We start from the raw sequence: 16,209 nt of genomic DNA, 5'->3' as shown, positions 1-16,209 counted from the left end.
TTGTTGAGTCTGCTGAGCATCTAGTCTTCAGATGTCACAGGCTTGATGGCATTAGAGATTCCTTTAGCTTCTTCAAGTTATATGGCTGTCTCCTCGATCTCTTTGCAGCAAAAAATGTACGTCATCTCGGGGAACTAACTTGCTTTATTAGAAAAGCTAATTTATCCTTTTAGAATTTTTTTTTTTTCCTCTCCTTTCTTTTTTTTTTTTTTCTTTCGTTTTTGCGTTTAATAATCTCCTATTACCACAGCATTGCTTTTCGTTTTCAGCCAAAGTTTGCAACACTGTTTAACTCTCAAGAACTCAACAAGCACAATTACACACATACACACACACAATTACATTTAACACGCTCACTCCGCGTTATTACGGCAGCTCTTATTTTTTTGTTACGTTTTATACATAATCGTGACTAAAAATTACAACAGTTTATTATTTGGACATATAAGCCACAAATCTATTGGCTTAGTCCATCTCTGTTGAACATACCAAAAAAAAAAAAGAAAAAATATTTTCTCGTACTTCCGTTTTTCATCTCGATCGTCCGAGCGATGTTTATAAATTTCCAAAACTCGTTCGATTTTCCCACGCTGACGTTGAAATTCATCGCGCACGTTTGCGTTCAAGGATATGAAACGTTTAAGTTCATCATCGCTAGTATGATGTTGAAAGAAATTTTTTGGGGCCACTTTCAATTGATTGCGAGAATTGATATGATTAGCTACATGATAAATTTCAGTACATATATTTTGAATACATTCGCGTACGGCACGAGATGTCGCTCTAGTTTCAAGTCCGCCATGGTTGTCCGAGCTCTTACAGTTCACCTCTGAAAACTCCGTCCAAGCTCTTGCATGATTTGTCTTTTAATTCTCCATTGCCGATAAAATGCCCTTTACAAACACGTTTCGGACGAGATATGGTGCAAGTGACTCCTATGCGAAAAGTTCAATTCGCTAACACCGCAACGATTGTACATGAATGCGGATTACCTACGAACGTGGATTATGAACGTGATCGTTTGTTTGCCAAAATTTTATATTCCTAACCTTTAAAGCGAGCTTTAGAATATGCCAAAAGGGATATAAAGGCAGAGCCTTTCGTTCTCAATAATTCAACAGGTCTATGTAAAAAAGCCATCGATGCGAGAATAAGCGTATATTTTCTCAATAATTTGTATAGAAATTCCAAACAACTGAGAATATGTGTTCATAAATCATAAGTTTACCCATAAGAATCAGTTTGTTCTCCAGAATGTCACTGAACTAAATAAATGCCAAGCATTTTATGAAGTATTTTGAAAATGTCTGGAAATTGTATTGTATTGAGCGTATACTTTGCTTTTTTAGAAGCAATGCTGTATTGTCTGAAGGCATCTCCAAACAGATAAAAAAATCGATGGAAAAAGAGCAAAAGCGACAAAGTCAAGTTGTTTATATTTGACCAGGAAGTTTTTTGCGCAAAACACTTGTAGGATTATTTTCTGATTAAATAAATTTTCCTTATCTTATACAAAAAGCAAATTAAACGAAAATTTGAAAATGTAACAAATATCAATTTATTTATTTACTTATTTCATTTAATGATAACATAAATTACAAACTAGAAATTATTTGATTCGTAAATGTACACACACACGCTCACATTCTTCTTTACGTAAATAAATTTGTGATATTTTCTAAATTTGGAGTTTACAGTAAGTATATTGTAACATAATTATAGATTTTTGAATAACATTCATGTTTTCTCTGCCTTGACAGAATTAGAAAGCAAGGCAGATAGTTTTCAGCTAATTGATTATCAGCCCACATTGCTGATAGGTAATGTTAAATTTTTGATTTTGTATTAGAAACTGCGTGCCTGCCGTTTGGCAAGATTGTATACGACCGTACGCCCTGTATGCCCTGTATTAAGCCGGCCACGACCTACCGATCATAAATCGAACGATGCCTTTTAAGAGAAGACTACTTTTTATCTTTATCGTGTTATGCTACCACGATAATACGCATCCAAAACGTCCTAGGCCATATTAATGTAATTTTTGTGAAAAGAAAATCATTCCTTTTACGCTGTGCAAATAAATTGAATTGAATTAAATAAAAAGAAACCATAATATTAACGCTTTTAAACATAGCTGTAAGAAATCTTCCAAAACTTATCAAATCGAAAAATGTAGTAATAGACGCTAATTGCAATTTTCGAATTTTGTCAATTTCGAGGAGAAGTAAATGAGCGAACTTCGAATTTTGTCCATTTAGAGGAGAAGTAAATGAGCGAACTTCGAAAATTGTAAATGCATCGTTACCGCAATGTCTACAAACAACGAAGTAACGCAAAAACCCCATTGCATGCTTAAACAAAACGGCGACGTATGCGTCAGTTGCTTTTCTTCAGCCAAAGGTAGTAATTCAATTTGCATTATGCTAGATATATTTCCCCTTTTGTTGCACTTCTTTTCACGGTTAAAATTGTACAATAATAGAGTTTCAATAGATTGTTGGCTTCAAAAACCGAATAAATCAATTCCTCGAAAAAATAGACATGTTAATGTCATTTCATTTACTCAGCAGAATATGAAATAAAATGTGAAATTGAATGATATATATACTTCCCCTTTTTTTTTTTTTTTTGTTAGTTCGATGTTCGGCACATTTTAATTTATAAAGAACTTTCCTGTTAAGTAGTTTTCAGTTCTTGTTGCTCCCGCACTTAATTTCACTCCATTCTACATTTTCTACAAAAATTCCACCTTTTCAAAAAAAAAGAATAAAATTGCTAAACATGGTAGAGCTAATGGAAAAGGGAAAGGAAAGAACTAGGAACAACGACGAAAATTTACGCTTCTCATTTCATGTTCCTCAGGTAATACTCCATAGATGTAAATTTTGATCATGTCGTGAATTTAGTTATCCATTTGTTTAATTCATTAGTCTTGAATGTTTTTTATATATTGGCGATTTTATTGAAAACAAATAATTATTAAATGTAATTCAGTGAGACAGACAATATATGTAGATTTTAAATTTCTTTGCTTACAAAATCTTTACCACGTATTTCACCAGCAAAAGATGAATTCCTGTTGTACTTCAACAATTACTTTAGTTCGAAAGTTAACTTAGTAGTAAGATGTTCATAAGAAGCCTTCAGAGAAAGATTATGTACTTTTCTTTTAGGTAATTAAATATGGTGCCTGTAACTTACCTTGAGTGTTGTATAACAGTAGCCTCTAATGCCATTCATTTCAAATTGAAAATTTTTACAATCCGTTAGATCATCCAATAAAGCCAATTCCGCTCCTAGGTGAGGTATTGCAGCACGTAATAATAACATTAAAGTTAGAGGCATAACTATATCAGCGCTTAAAAATACTGTCAAATAAAAAAAAGAATTAGAAAAAATACAATCTTATGAAATTCTTTCGTAGGAGCGCACCGCTTTTCTTTGTTTTTAACATTGTCATCTAATAATAGAACTACAACTTTTTTTTTTAACAACTTTGTTTAAAAAAGAACACTGCAACTTAGTGGTAGTCGCTAGAATAAGCGCTGCTACAAAACAACTGAAATCTCAACGATTTACAGACATATCATAAATTTTGGCTTTTAGTTCACGACACTTTTTCAGAAGATTTATATCTATAGGCTATACAAATCTGAACAACTAACAAATACACCACACAGTAAGCGAAGAAGATTAGTTATTGAAAACAAAGATTCATAGCGGGCGTCTTTAAAAAGAAGCAATGTTAACGTTGTGCTATACCATTAACAACATTTTGAGAAGCTTTCGTCACTTGTCCCATACAATTTTCTATCACAGTTAGCATGCCCATAGGATTGCGTTTTTTCTTCAGTTGCTTGAGCAATACTACAGCTTCTTCAAATTCCGATGTGTCTACTATGCGAACAAGATCCCTAAAATAAATCGATTTTGATGAATTTTTTCTAAAAATATAAAACAATATCAATAAACCTATCCAGTTGTAGAGCAGAAATTAACTGAGTATTGTCAAATTTTTCAGCCCGCAACAGATTTTGACGGTAAAGTTCATCTTTATGGCTGTATTTGCTAGCATAAAGGAGGAAAAGCGTAGAGTAGACACATTCGGATAACAAAAGGGGATAAAGTAAAGTAATATGCGATACTACTTCACGTTTATTGCCTTCTAAAACGCAATAATCTTCAGGTAAAGCTGGGAAAAGCTTTCGGATTATTTTGTATACGCGCTGTGAAATCGATTCCCATTCAAGGAGCGCGTTTTTAGCCAGGAATGGTGTAGGCTTCATTTTCCAGCAACCATAAGATCTGTAGAAGGTAGCGGTTATGCGTTGATTGAGATGATAAAAGGGATGATGGCGATATTTGAAGGCGCTTGCCAGATATTCCTTAATAACGTTAAAATCTTCTAAGTTAAGCTCCGTGAAGCCGCATTGAGGTATTAGGTCCATTTTTAACTGCATTGTTAAACTAAAAAAAACTTGAAAACAGTGTGAACCAGTGTTACAAGTCAGAGACTTACTCATTTACAGCCTTATGACTTTCGAAAAAATTCGAAGGCAGATTGTTGAAATTTCTATTTTCACTTGAAAGTAGAAAGTCATGTTCATCGGAACCTCCCTCTTCGAGCTTTTTCAAAAGGTTTAACAAATCGATGTTTGTTTCTAAATCGTTAGTAATGCTGAGTGTATCCTGTGATCTTGACCGCTTTTTCAATTCAAATTTTTCAAAGTCTAAGGAGGCGTTCAAACTAAGTTTCTCAAACTTTGCATCAAAGTCATTCCGAAAATCAGCTCTATTTTCATTACGCTTTCGTTGCAACAAAGATAACTCTCGATCAATTATTGGATCAATCACTATTTCACGTTGCTTGGTTACAAAAGCAATAACTCGATTCCACAGAGCAAATGTCAAAGGTTTATCAAATTGCGTAGACTTGGCTAAATCACCAAAGAGTTCCTCTTCGTAATTTATAAACAAAGCACACCACTTTCTATCATTGCTTGTAGCATGTAAACCCAGAGAACTGAACAATTACTTGTTAGTTATCTCAGCATTATACTTAACACAAAGACTCTGCTTACGTTGGATATTTCATGAAAGTGCGATTAAATTCCATTAATCCTGATGTGATGTGAATTTGATCCCATTTGCCGGATAACTGGCCACTAAGAGTAGAACCAGTGATTTGCTGATTGTTTACACTCTCATTAAGGGATATTTCACATAACTAAAAATAATACAAACCAATTATGTTATAATCGGATCGATTTTTAAGTAAAAACTCACTTCTTCCAATGGATTAGTAAGTGGCATGTAATATTTTCCCAAACCGTTGGGACCAACTAGAGTTAATTCTCCTTCATAAAAAGAATGATTTTGAAATAAAGCTGAACATTTTCCCGTCAATTCATCATTTATGAATGCTCCCTCAAAATAGTCTCCCTTTGACGTAATATATATACCATCTCCACAGCGTTTATTATCCGCAAAAAAACCCATATACTTATCACCACAAATTATAAAGTCAAGTACGCCATAACCAAACTTATTATTGTCCTGAAATTCGCCAATATATACGGAGTCATTTTGCTTGAAATGACCATGTCCATGAAACAGTCCATTTCGAAAATAGCCTTCATACATTTTCTTCTCACTTATGACAAGGCTTCCATACCCACTAAACTTGCCATTCCGAAAATCGCCTTTGTAAGAACCGACTTTAGGGGAATACATGAGTCCATAACCTTCTATTACCCCGTGAATTACTTCACCAAAATATAGCTTCCCATTAGGAAACTCTAAACGACACTTTCCATGCATGACCCCATTTGAAAAGTTTCCTGTAACATTAACTCCGCCGTATACGGAGTGATTGGTCGTAAAACTGTAGCTAATGTCACGAACTTCTGGTACTTTAGCTTTTTCTCTTAAATTCAATGCCATTTTAATACTGGATTCCAACTGATCGTACCACAGTTCTTTATCATGTTCGTTGCGTGCTGTTAATATGAAATTCTTCTCAGGTGTTATTAAACGTATACCATTTTCTTCCATCTTCAACCACAATGCTATCAAAGGATAAACGGTCACATGATGATGTACATGGCACAAACAGTCTGAGAACAGTATAAATGTTTGCGTAGTAAGGCCAATGGAATGTAAAAGTTTCAATGGTACAGAAGTCGAGCTTAAAATAACGCGGCGATCCTTACTTTTGAAACGAGCAATTTTCGTATTTCGTGTGTTGGACAGCCAAAAATCACGAGTACTTTCCGCTAATTCCAATTCGATGCGATTTTTACGCGTGAAATACTCCCAGGCTTGTATATGATCGTTGAACATTTCATCATCTTTTTCCAGTTGCTCCAAGATCCTTAACAAATAGGGAGAAATTTGAAAGGGCTGCTGAAACATTTTCATTAAGTTTTGATAGTTATAATCCGCGCATGATGTTGGTGTGGGTCGCAAAGTTTTATCAGCGTCCGCAAAACCATTAATGGAGTACGTATCACAGTATGCCACCATATACACTTCCAAAATCTTTATACTTGCTGGTCGATATTTAATAAAAACTAATTCTAAAGGATTATTGTTATCGCCACAATAAAATCTTTCTAACGAATGTAATACTGATATTAATAGTAAAATAACATTTTTGAATTGATACCAAACTTGCTGCAATTCTTTAACAATCTTGTTGGCTAATGTGTTTAGTTGTTGATATCTCTTATAGAAAGTAATCATAGTTTTCAATTGATTTTGCAGGTGAGTACGTAAATTACAAAACTCAATTTTATATTGATGCCCGTTGTATAAAATCAGTGGTCCAGAACATAACAATGAAGAAGATACCGTGTTTACGTGAGCAGCAAAAATATCTTTTCCCCCTTTATAAATATTTTTATTATTTTCATACAATTCGCCTCGAGCAGTTAGCAAGATCGTCTGATCACCTCTGCAGCATGATTCAACCAAGTTAGATGAATTGTCCGAAACCCATTCAGTTGTACTATTACTCATCAACTCCCGGTGGCCATTCCAACCCCAATGGTATAAACGACCATCGATACTACGAGCAATTGCATGCTCGCGTCCGGCAGATATATCACAAATTCCTATATCTCGTAGCTGCTCAAAAGCAAAAAGAGAATCACGTTTCACCTGATCTCTTGTTCCCATTGCGTTGCGATTTGATGCTTCGAAGGTATAAACAACAGTTTGGAGCAACGCAGAACCCTGATCAATTATCAACTGCGTGTTTGGTTCCAAATTTTCATTTTGTGAACGATAATCACATACATTAATAGAGTTTGTTGACGGATGCTGGCTTGATTCTGTTCGTACATCTGAACACACTAAATCCGGAAGTTTTTCTGATAAAAGTTAAACGCATGACAATATTTTTACAAACTTTCACACGTGTCCAGCTTACCGTACTGCTGTGGCTCATTTGTGTAATTAGAAGATTCATTCAGATATTTTCTAGCGAGGAAAATAAAGAAATTATCACCGCCCACCACGTTAATAATATGCACTGGATACTTAAATGGATGAATTAATTTGGGTTGATCAAAATCAAAACGAAAATGGTCTCCACATTTACCGAGCGCATAAACATCATCATCACTTCGGGACACAAATAAAACGCCTTCCGCCGAACAGGAAACTCGTTTAATCACCACTTGTTCTTCCAGAGATTCAATAGATGCAAAAACAATTTCTTTCCACTGACTGCTTAGATGGCTCATATCGGCGTCAAAGAACTGAAAAAACACTTGGCCCTTGCACGTTACAATATAAATACGACGTAGAACTTTATTAAATTGCATATCCTCTACGCCAATTTGAATCAGATCTTCAAAAGTTATACAGTTGTTTTCTTCATTAAAATGTCCTTCATATAAACAATTGTCATTGGTAAGAATTAAAATTAGGCATGGGCTTAAATAGCAAAATCGTCTTGCTGACAGCGGTGGGTCAACTTTTATTTTCCATTTTATTACAACTGGCGACTCATCGTGAAATATTAAGAAATTACTCATGATCACTATCCACTATCCACTTTCATCAGTAGTTTCTTAGGTCGCAAATTTATTGCACATATATATATGTTTAGAAGCGGAATCTTTGTTAATAACACTTGGAATTAAATTTTGCAAATTTAGTTCTGTCAATTCTACCAAGTTTTTGTCATGAAAAATAGATTCATTAAAAAATGCAAATAATAACAGCATATGCTAACAATAAAACAGAGATGTAATGGAGTTCAATAAAAGTTACACTTGATCTGAAGACACATACCTTCCACAAAAACTGATGGCTGTCTTTCACAAGTTTAATGATATTACCAGATATTGGCAGTCATTACGATAGGGCGAATTTGTTCGTATAACATTTTTAGAACAAAAGAAATGTTTGAAAGGAAAGTAAATATTCTTTGCTTTGTTACGTTGCTGTTCGTTGAGTCCTCTACTTTTGACTTGTGTAATATCCTATTTACAGATGTAATAAAAAGTTTCTTTGAAGATAAAAGAAAGATTTTACATTCTTAATAAAATATTTCCGAAACTACGTTGCTGATTCGCAAGAAATTTTTAAATTAAAAAAAAAAAAACCGATAAAGTCTATTGCTCTAAAATAGTGATTATATTTGGTAGGTTGGTAACTCTATTTAAAAAGTATATTAAGTGGAAAAATGGCGAGATTTTTCATCATTGGTTTTTTATTTTTCTGAACTGTTAGGATTCATATATCTATATAATAAACATAGAATTCCGTGCACGTAGAGCAAAGTTTAACTTAGTGCGACAAAAAGAGATTAATTTACCCGTAAATTACTCATATAGAAGGAAGAAATAACGAAAGCATATATATAAACATGTGATGTTTTCGTTTCCAATTTCGTTAACACCAAATTTTCTATAGCGTATAAGTGTAAAAAGGAATGTGCTTTTGCGATTCAAAATCGCTTTAAGAGTAATTCTGTATCTATAGGTGCAATTGCAATGTAAAATAACAATAAGTCCTTACAGTGTTGCAAACAAACTAGGAATTGTGCGGAAACCAGTGTGAGCCCTCACAAAACCAATGCATGTGCTGCAATGTTCCGAAGAGATGAACTAATTGAGAATTATATTTGATTTTGGAGAAATTTTGATTGCCTGAAAGAATCGGAGATTTATATATTGGTTATCTGCAAATATGTATAATTCGCACGTGTATAACTATTTATGGTTCCAAAAATGGTTTACTATGATGGCATTTGTTTGTGTGTGGTTTATGTTATTTGGTAGTCTTGCTAGAAACTATGTCCTTGGTGAGTGCTTTTTCTATTTGTAACCCTTTTCCAAATTGTATTAAATATATCAAACTTTCTTTTCAGCTCTACCTATTGATAATGCAACAACATCAATGCCTCAGACTTTAAGTTTAATTGAACATGTGCCTACCGCCAGTTCTAGGGTGATAAATCAGGGCTATGAGAAAGTAACGTCAAAAACATTAGACATTAGTAACGAAACGCTTTCCTTAATGTTAGTTTCTCCACCTATTACAAAATCTGGTCAAAAACCCGCGCAAACTCCACGCTATCGTAAGTCGGTGACTTTTTCATAGAATACAATTGCATTCACCCTTACCAAACTTATTTGAAGGCCAAGCTAGTGAAAATTTAAAATGATTTTTCTCTTTCTAGCTCTCCTAAAATGCCATTGTGACATATGCAAGGAATCAAATAACATTTGTGAAACGGACGGCTATTGTTTTACTTCTGTTGAACGTGACAAAGGAGAAATAATATTTAGCTATAGGTATGATCTGTATTTTGTAGTTTTTTTCGTTGATTTATTGCGTTGTCTTGTTTACATAAATATTTTTCATAATTATAATGGGATATCACCATGTTTGCGTGGTGAATCTTAGATGCCTCAATATGTCACAAAGTTTTCCACCGGGTCGTTTTATATGGTGCAATGACGGAAGCCATGGTGGACCCACAGCTCGGCCAGTAGCTAAGCGAGGCGGCCATAGCTGTTGCAGGGACTATGATTTTTGCAATTTAAATTTACGTCCAGTTATCAAGTTTTACAGCTCTCTTAACGCGCAACAAGCAGGTGGGCTCGTTTATGTCAGGCACCGCTTTCTAATGACCTTAAAGTCCATAAAAAATTGCAAGAATCAGACCTAAATTATCTGTTGTTGGTATTGAGCTTTGAAACGAGTGCCTTCATATTCATTTGTTTTGTCACTCAATCACTGTCAAAAATAACGTTGCATTATAACTTAATACCTTACACCCTTAACTACGTTACGCAAAAGAAGTTTCATTTGATAATTATGTTACGAATTTTTGTGAATTGAAATGTTTCTTGCGACTTCTGCTCCCACGATTTATAGCATTTTATCTTTTATTGTTTATCGATGAATTTTTACTAACCACCGTCCAATTATTTGTCTTAACATGTTATAGGAGCAATTAGAGGACCTTGTTTTTATAGCATTACATAAAAAATGTTTTATTATAACTGCTTTAGTAAAGAGATCCCAATTTGAATGCTTCGTTTGTTGCTAGGTGTCTTGCTAAAAAATATGATCTCCAACGAGAGCCGCTTGAATGTTTGACGAGCAAGCAAAAACAGAATGTCTATAGAGTGCAATGTTGTGATGAGGATTTCTGCAATAGGAATGAGCTCTTAAAGTTGAGTTTTGTTGAAGGTACTCCAACAAGTTAAACGCAATATTCACATTTTTAACAAATAATCGTTATACACTTTAAAGAAATGTCTGTTGATTCGCTTATAATTTTTTGTTATATATTCCAATAAATTCCGCCTCTATTTCGCATCTAATATTATTTATTACAAACACATACAAAATATTTTTTAAAAAATCTATGTAAGATACAAAACACGACGGCATTCGATTTCATGACACTTATACACGCATTCTTTTTTTTTTTTTGCATTTTACACTGTATTAATGCACTTTGTAAAGGGTCTCCTAAAAGCAAAATTTCATAGATTTCTTACTAATAGCATAACTACGATTTTCTTGGTGGACGTTTTGATTATTGCCCTACTGCTACTTTTAATTTGCACACTTTTTTTACATTCTTTTGCTCTTAATTATATTTAATATGATATGATAGTAAAAACGAATTGCACTTCCCCTCTTTTTATAATAAACTTAGTTTCCGTATACATCTCTTAGATAAGTTGATATATAAGTACTTATAATTTTCAGCGAAGCTTATTGTTTTATCAAGAAACTAAAACTATTAAACTATGTTAATGCATGCACCGTTTTATTAATTAATTTAATAGTAAATGTTAACGAAGACATTTTGAAAGGGGAAAAACATCTTTCAAGAAGATATTTTTAAAGAGGAAAAACATCTTTCGGGAAGGTATGACCAATACCGTATTTTCTTTTTGCTGATTACTAAAAAGTCTGGCGTGAAACATTTTTTTATTCTTTTAAAAAAAATAGCGAATAAATTATAAAATGACTACATTGGGAACGTAGTCGGACAATCTACAAAGGTTAATGAGTTAAGGGATAGTTATTTCTTATTGACCAATGAATCTAACGTACGTAACATTTGAACGAACCGATTTTTAAAACCGTTTTGGTTTTCCTTGCTGCTGTTTGGTTCGTTTCTGTATGTACGCATATTTTATTTATAATTTCCAATTCACTAGCATTGATTTTGAATAGGGAATCATTCAGAAATCAGGCTATTGTAGTCCCTGAAATTTTAGAGCGTTGCCACGGGTCAAGGATGAGCTAAGTTAAATTATGTCGACTGATGCTTATATTTATTTATAAGAATTAAATAATTTTGACAATTGATTTTGACAATGTAACAATACCGTTACAAATATACATAGATGTATGGATTTGCATTGTAATTGCATTTATCAGTAGGTTAATTTTCTGTATAAATTGTAAAAAATTGTGAAAATATTACGTCTGTTACATATACCTATGCCCCTTTGATTAGATGTATGTCTGCAGAAAGTCATGTTCCACCTGAAGATCCAGCCTGGTGTCATGAAAATACCTCGACATCATTGGTGCAATGTTGTGAAGAAGATCTTTGTAACGATAAGAACAATTTCGTCGGCATTTTGCCAGGTGAGAATAAAAATCTTGTTTGTCTATTCTAAGTGAAATTGAAATAAATTTCGCCAGCATTCATAATATTGATTCTTCATAAAAAAATTCATATGTCCTTATAAAAGTGTTGTCGCAGTGTCCCACGGTGTTTCAAATATTATTAGCCGAGGCGAAACATCAGACGTGACTGTTACTCCCGTTCCTTTTACTTTGCCTTTATATCAGCAAAAATACATGCATAAGAACGAAGCAGGAACGTGTCTCCTCGTTTTTGCAAAAAAATTATTTTTTTTCATTTTTTTCCTAATACGTTCGTTTTATAAAATGGAAAACTAAAGCTCAAAGTCAACGTCATTACCTTTCAAATTCATTATGTGAATGTCGACAAAGTTAAAATTTATGTAAATCAATTGTTGTTAATTAATAAATTCTAAATTTTTGATAATTCTGTATAAATTGTGTACGTCTTGAACGCATGATGAATCAATTTTTTTTTTTAATTTAAAGTGGGATAGTTTCTTTTTGCTTGTGTAAATAAAATTGATTTTACTTTTTTTATTTCAATGTATAGTATGTGCGATGAATTTGGCTTCCTTTTTTTTAAAATATATATACAAGGAACTAAAAAAGGCTAAAAAGAGTTTTAATCGGCTTGCGGGCCGAATATTTAATACCCACCACTAGCTTGTGCACAAGGTTGTTAATTGCAATTTAAGGCAAACATCCATTTATTAGATATATTCATACATAAATTATCTGCTTTTCATTAATTATGATCGGATTTCTCTGGACAAAAAACGTTTAAAGCCGACGCTAGACATAGTTTTTTAAGATTACAGTCGCAATTTAAAGCGATGGCAGTAGATGGCGAGTAATCGCATCAAAATCACATAAATTTGTCCGTTTGAATTAAAGATGATGGTCAAATGTACGCTCTCAGAAGATAGTACATTTAAAATCTTTTTTGATTGCTATCATTGTTTTTATAGTATGATATTTCAGATATAGCAATGCTCGGAATAAGATTGAAAAATTGATTTGAGAGTAATTGGTTTATGACTATTTTCAAAGCTTTCAGTGCATAAATAGGTTTTTTGGTGTTGGGTACAACAAAGTTAAGGTTATCGGTAATTGTACATTATTCTACCTTGATTTGTTACGTATACAAAGTAGTTAATTATTCCTTATATGTAAATATGTAGATATATATGTGAATCATATGCATGCCTTTTTACTCAATAATTAACTAAAGGTGAGGTAAAAACGAGAAATGAACGTAAATGAATAAATTTTAAAATAATTTAAAATCAATGCAGATATTCAGCCGGAGGAAACACTTAAGACTTGGGTGCTGGTCGCCATTATATTTGGTGCAACCTTAGTGGGCTGCCTTTTGGTGTTTTTAGTCTGGTGCTATTGGCAGAAACGTAAACAAGGGACAAGAGGTCGACCCTTCGCTCCTGAAGACTCAGTGTACGATCCTATCCTTAATGGCAATACTTTACAAGATATTATTGAGATGACTAGCTCTGGTTCAGGATCAGGTTCGATATTGTTTGCTGTGTTAAGGTTGATTTTCTTATTTGGGAAAGTTAACGCTTTTTTTTCAGCTGGCCTTCCTTTACTAGTACAGCGCTCTATAGCTCGACAAATTCAGTTGTGCCATGTAATCGGAAAAGGCCGTTTTGGAGAGGTCTGGAGAGGTCGTTGGCGGGGTGAGAACATAGCGGTAAAAATTTTCTCAAGCCGCGAAGAATGTTCATGGTTTCGAGAGGCCGAAATCTATCAAACCGTTATGCTGCGTCACGAAAATATTTTAGGTTTTATAGCTGCAGATAATAAAGGTTGGTTAGTAAGCTCACAAGTGACTTCGAAAACATATTTTCATTGCGAATTTATACGGCTTTCCGGCATAGAAGGCAAAACTTATAATGATCGACTTTCCTAAATGTGTAATATTGATCTTTTAGTGTTACAATCCTAAAAAGCCATGAAATTAATCTAATTTTAAGGAAGTTAAAAATATGCTAATTATACCTCGCGACAAGGTTTGTGAAAATTGAAATGATTAGGCGCAAAAAGATTGCTTTTCGAAGAGGATAATGATCGGAAGCATTAGTTGCGAAGTATCGGACAGAATTTTGCCTTTAATGATAAATTTTATGTCAAATATGAAGACATGTGGTGAAACTAATTTCCATTTAAAATTGCAATGAAACTAATTTCCATTTAAAATTGCAGAAAGCGACATAACTGTGATATGTCTGATTATATTCTAATCTGATATCTGTGATTATATTCTAAAAACCAACCAAATTTTCAGATAATGGCACTTGGACACAGTTATGGCTTGTAACGGATTATCATGAAAATGGCTCATTATTCGATTATTTGACTTCTCACACTGTTGACACCAAAACCATGCTTAGCATGGCGTTGTCAATTTCCACTGGCCTAGCACATCTACATATGGATATTGTCGGCACCCGTGGCAAGCCTGCCATAGCACATCGTGATCTAAAATCGAAAAATATATTAGTCAAATCGAATTTGACTTGCGCGATAGGAGATTTGGGATTGGCCGTCCGACATGTGGAAAAAAATGATTCAGTGGACATACCCTCGACACATCGGGTAGGTACGAAACGTTATATGGCTCCGGAAGTATTAGATGAAAGCATGAATGCTCAACATTTTGATTCTTACAAACGAGCCGATGTATATGCTTTTGGATTAATATTGTGGGAAGTAGCACGTCGCTGCAATATAGGGATGATGTATGATGACTACCAATTGCCCTACTTTGACGTCGTGCAGCCCGATCCTAGCATTGAAGAAATGAAGAAGGTTTGTCTTCGCTAAAGCTATTAAATTTATGGTTTGACAGTGCATATCCGTTTCTATTTCTAGGTGGTTTGCACAGATAAAATGCGCCCTAACATTCCAAATCGCTGGCACGCTTCAGAAGTTATGCACAGTATGGCAAAAGTGATGAAAGAGTGCTGGTATCCTAATCCTGTTGCTCGCTTGACTGCTCTTAGAATTAAGAAGACTTTGTCTAGTATAAGCCTTGAGGATAAAGTTAAAAACTAATTTAACATAGTTTAGTTTATTTTCACTACACGACCTTATTAAGCCTTATTTTAGTCTCATCTTAATGAAATATGAGCTTGTGTTATTTGTAATTACTTCCTTTAAATCATCAATTCTCACTTAGTCAGAGTGTTGCACATCGTTTGTCTTAAACCAATGAAACTTTATCATTTGTGAATATTTACTTTTAGCAGTAAGGCCAAGCTAATCTCCTCATTTAGTCCAGTAGTGCATGTCTTTGTTTCATAGGTTTAAGATATTTTTGATTTATTTTGATCTGAAAGAGACGTACATCAGTTAAATGTATAACATATTCGCTGGCATTTAGGGCAGATGTGTCGTTTAGATTGGGATAAAGCTTCAGCTAATGCTTAAAATCATTTTATAATAATTTTACTAAGCGAAGGAAAACAAAAATGTCGGTTTATTATTGGTTTGGAGATTTACTGTTTACAGAACGTTGAGCAAATCGGAATGAAAAACAATTCAGTTTCTTCCGTTCTTAACTTTACAATAATCTGTTCTTTTTTTTCGCAGTACTGATGTTAGGAAGTATTAAACACTCTTATATTTTTACGACTTTCCACGTTTTTTCTTTGGTAATTATACAAGACTGCCATAAACTAAGCTTTCATTTTTATTAACATCAAAATCCAACTTATGTCCTGTAAAAAAAGTCTTTAAATTATTGTAAAATAAATGCAAAAGTTGTAATTAATTCTCCCATATTGTGCTGTAAAAAACACAAATAAATTGATATTTGATAAATTTTCAAATTTTCGTTTTATTTGGTTTTTACATACAATAAAGAAAATTTATTTAATTAGCGAATCTGATATGCTACAGATGTGTTTAGTAAAAAATTCCATATAGTAGGATGAAACACATGCCATAGAAACATAAACAAAATAAAAATGTTGCGGGAAGAATCTCTTTGAGCTTTTGTTTATTTTCTTAGAAAAATGTATGGATTTTCATCATTTTCATAGGCAAATGTAT

The 16,209-nt window shown here is 33.5% G+C and overlaps 2 protein-coding genes across 4 annotated transcripts; one reads left to right on the top strand and one right to left on the bottom strand.

The window, feature by feature from the left end:
- Nucleotides 1–2,944: 2,944 nt before the first annotated feature.
- Nucleotides 2,945–8,167, bottom strand: LOC119640951 (alsin homolog). The gene is made up of 8 exons (XM_038039330.1): nt 7,433–8,167; nt 5,287–7,373; nt 5,082–5,227; nt 4,520–5,023; nt 3,973–4,467; nt 3,763–3,914; nt 3,202–3,368; nt 2,945–3,141 (listed from the first exon to the last, which is right to left on the bottom strand). The coding sequence occupies exons 1-8, from the start codon at nt 8,040–8,042 to the stop codon at nt 3,094–3,096; spliced, it is 4,209 nt and encodes a 1,402-aa protein (XP_037895258.1). The 5' UTR covers nt 8,043–8,167; the 3' UTR covers nt 2,945–3,093.
- Nucleotides 8,168–8,731: 564 nt separating this feature from the next.
- Nucleotides 8,732–15,928, top strand: LOC119640926 (TGF-beta receptor type-1). 3 transcript variants are annotated; one of them, XM_038039281.1, is made up of 9 exons: nt 8,732–8,976; nt 9,033–9,316; nt 9,383–9,592; nt 9,695–9,809; nt 9,922–10,112; nt 13,434–13,661; nt 13,728–13,961; nt 14,441–14,964; nt 15,028–15,928. In XM_038039281.1, the coding sequence occupies exons 2-9, from the start codon at nt 9,202–9,204 to the stop codon at nt 15,208–15,210; spliced, it is 1,800 nt and encodes a 599-aa protein (XP_037895209.1). In that variant the 5' UTR covers nt 8,732–8,976; nt 9,033–9,201; the 3' UTR covers nt 15,211–15,928. The 3 variants fall into 3 exon arrangements, with proteins under 3 accessions (XP_037895209.1, XP_037895212.1, XP_037895211.1); XM_038039284.1 differs by lacking the exon at nt 9,922–10,112 and adding an exon at nt 12,002–12,135 and having other exon boundaries at nt 15,028–15,210; XM_038039283.1 differs by lacking the exon at nt 9,922–10,112 and adding an exon at nt 10,571–10,713 and having other exon boundaries at nt 15,028–15,210.
- The last annotated feature ends 281 nt before the right edge of the window (nt 15,929–16,209 follow it).

The sequence above is a fragment of the Glossina fuscipes genome, unplaced genomic scaffold (genome assembly GCF_014805625.2).
Source record: "Glossina fuscipes isolate IAEA_lab_2018 unplaced genomic scaffold, Yale_Gfus_2 133, whole genome shotgun sequence".
Lineage (NCBI taxonomy): Eukaryota > Metazoa > Arthropoda > Insecta > Diptera > Glossinidae > Glossina > Glossina fuscipes.
The sequence above is the reverse complement of the archived record's forward strand: the minus strand, read 5'-3'. Positions and strand labels throughout refer to the sequence as shown.

Bases quoted from the DNA above. Each gene is read 5' to 3' on its own strand.
- LOC119640926 (XM_038039281.1), top strand. From the start codon at position 9,202: ATGTATAATTCGCACGTGTATAACTATTTATGGTTCCAAAAATGGTTT. The intron at 9,810-9,921 runs GTATGATCTGTA...GGTGAATCTTAG, and splicing joins GAAATAATATTTAGCTATAG to ATGCCTCAATATGTCACAAA. The intron at 13,662-13,727 runs GTTCGATATTGT...CTTTTTTTTCAG, and splicing joins TAGCTCTGGTTCAGGATCAG to CTGGCCTTCCTTTACTAGTA.
- LOC119640951 (XM_038039330.1), bottom strand. From the start codon at position 8,042: ATGAGTAATTTCTTAATATTTCACGATGAGTCGCCAGTTGTAATAAAA. The intron at 5,228-5,286 runs GTGAGTTTTTAC...TATTATTTTTAG, and splicing joins TTACTAATCCATTGGAAGAA to TTATGTGAAATATCCCTTAA. The intron at 5,024-5,081 runs GTAAGCAGAGTC...GTAATTGTTCAG, and splicing joins ACTTTCATGAAATATCCAAC to TTCTCTGGGTTTACATGCTA.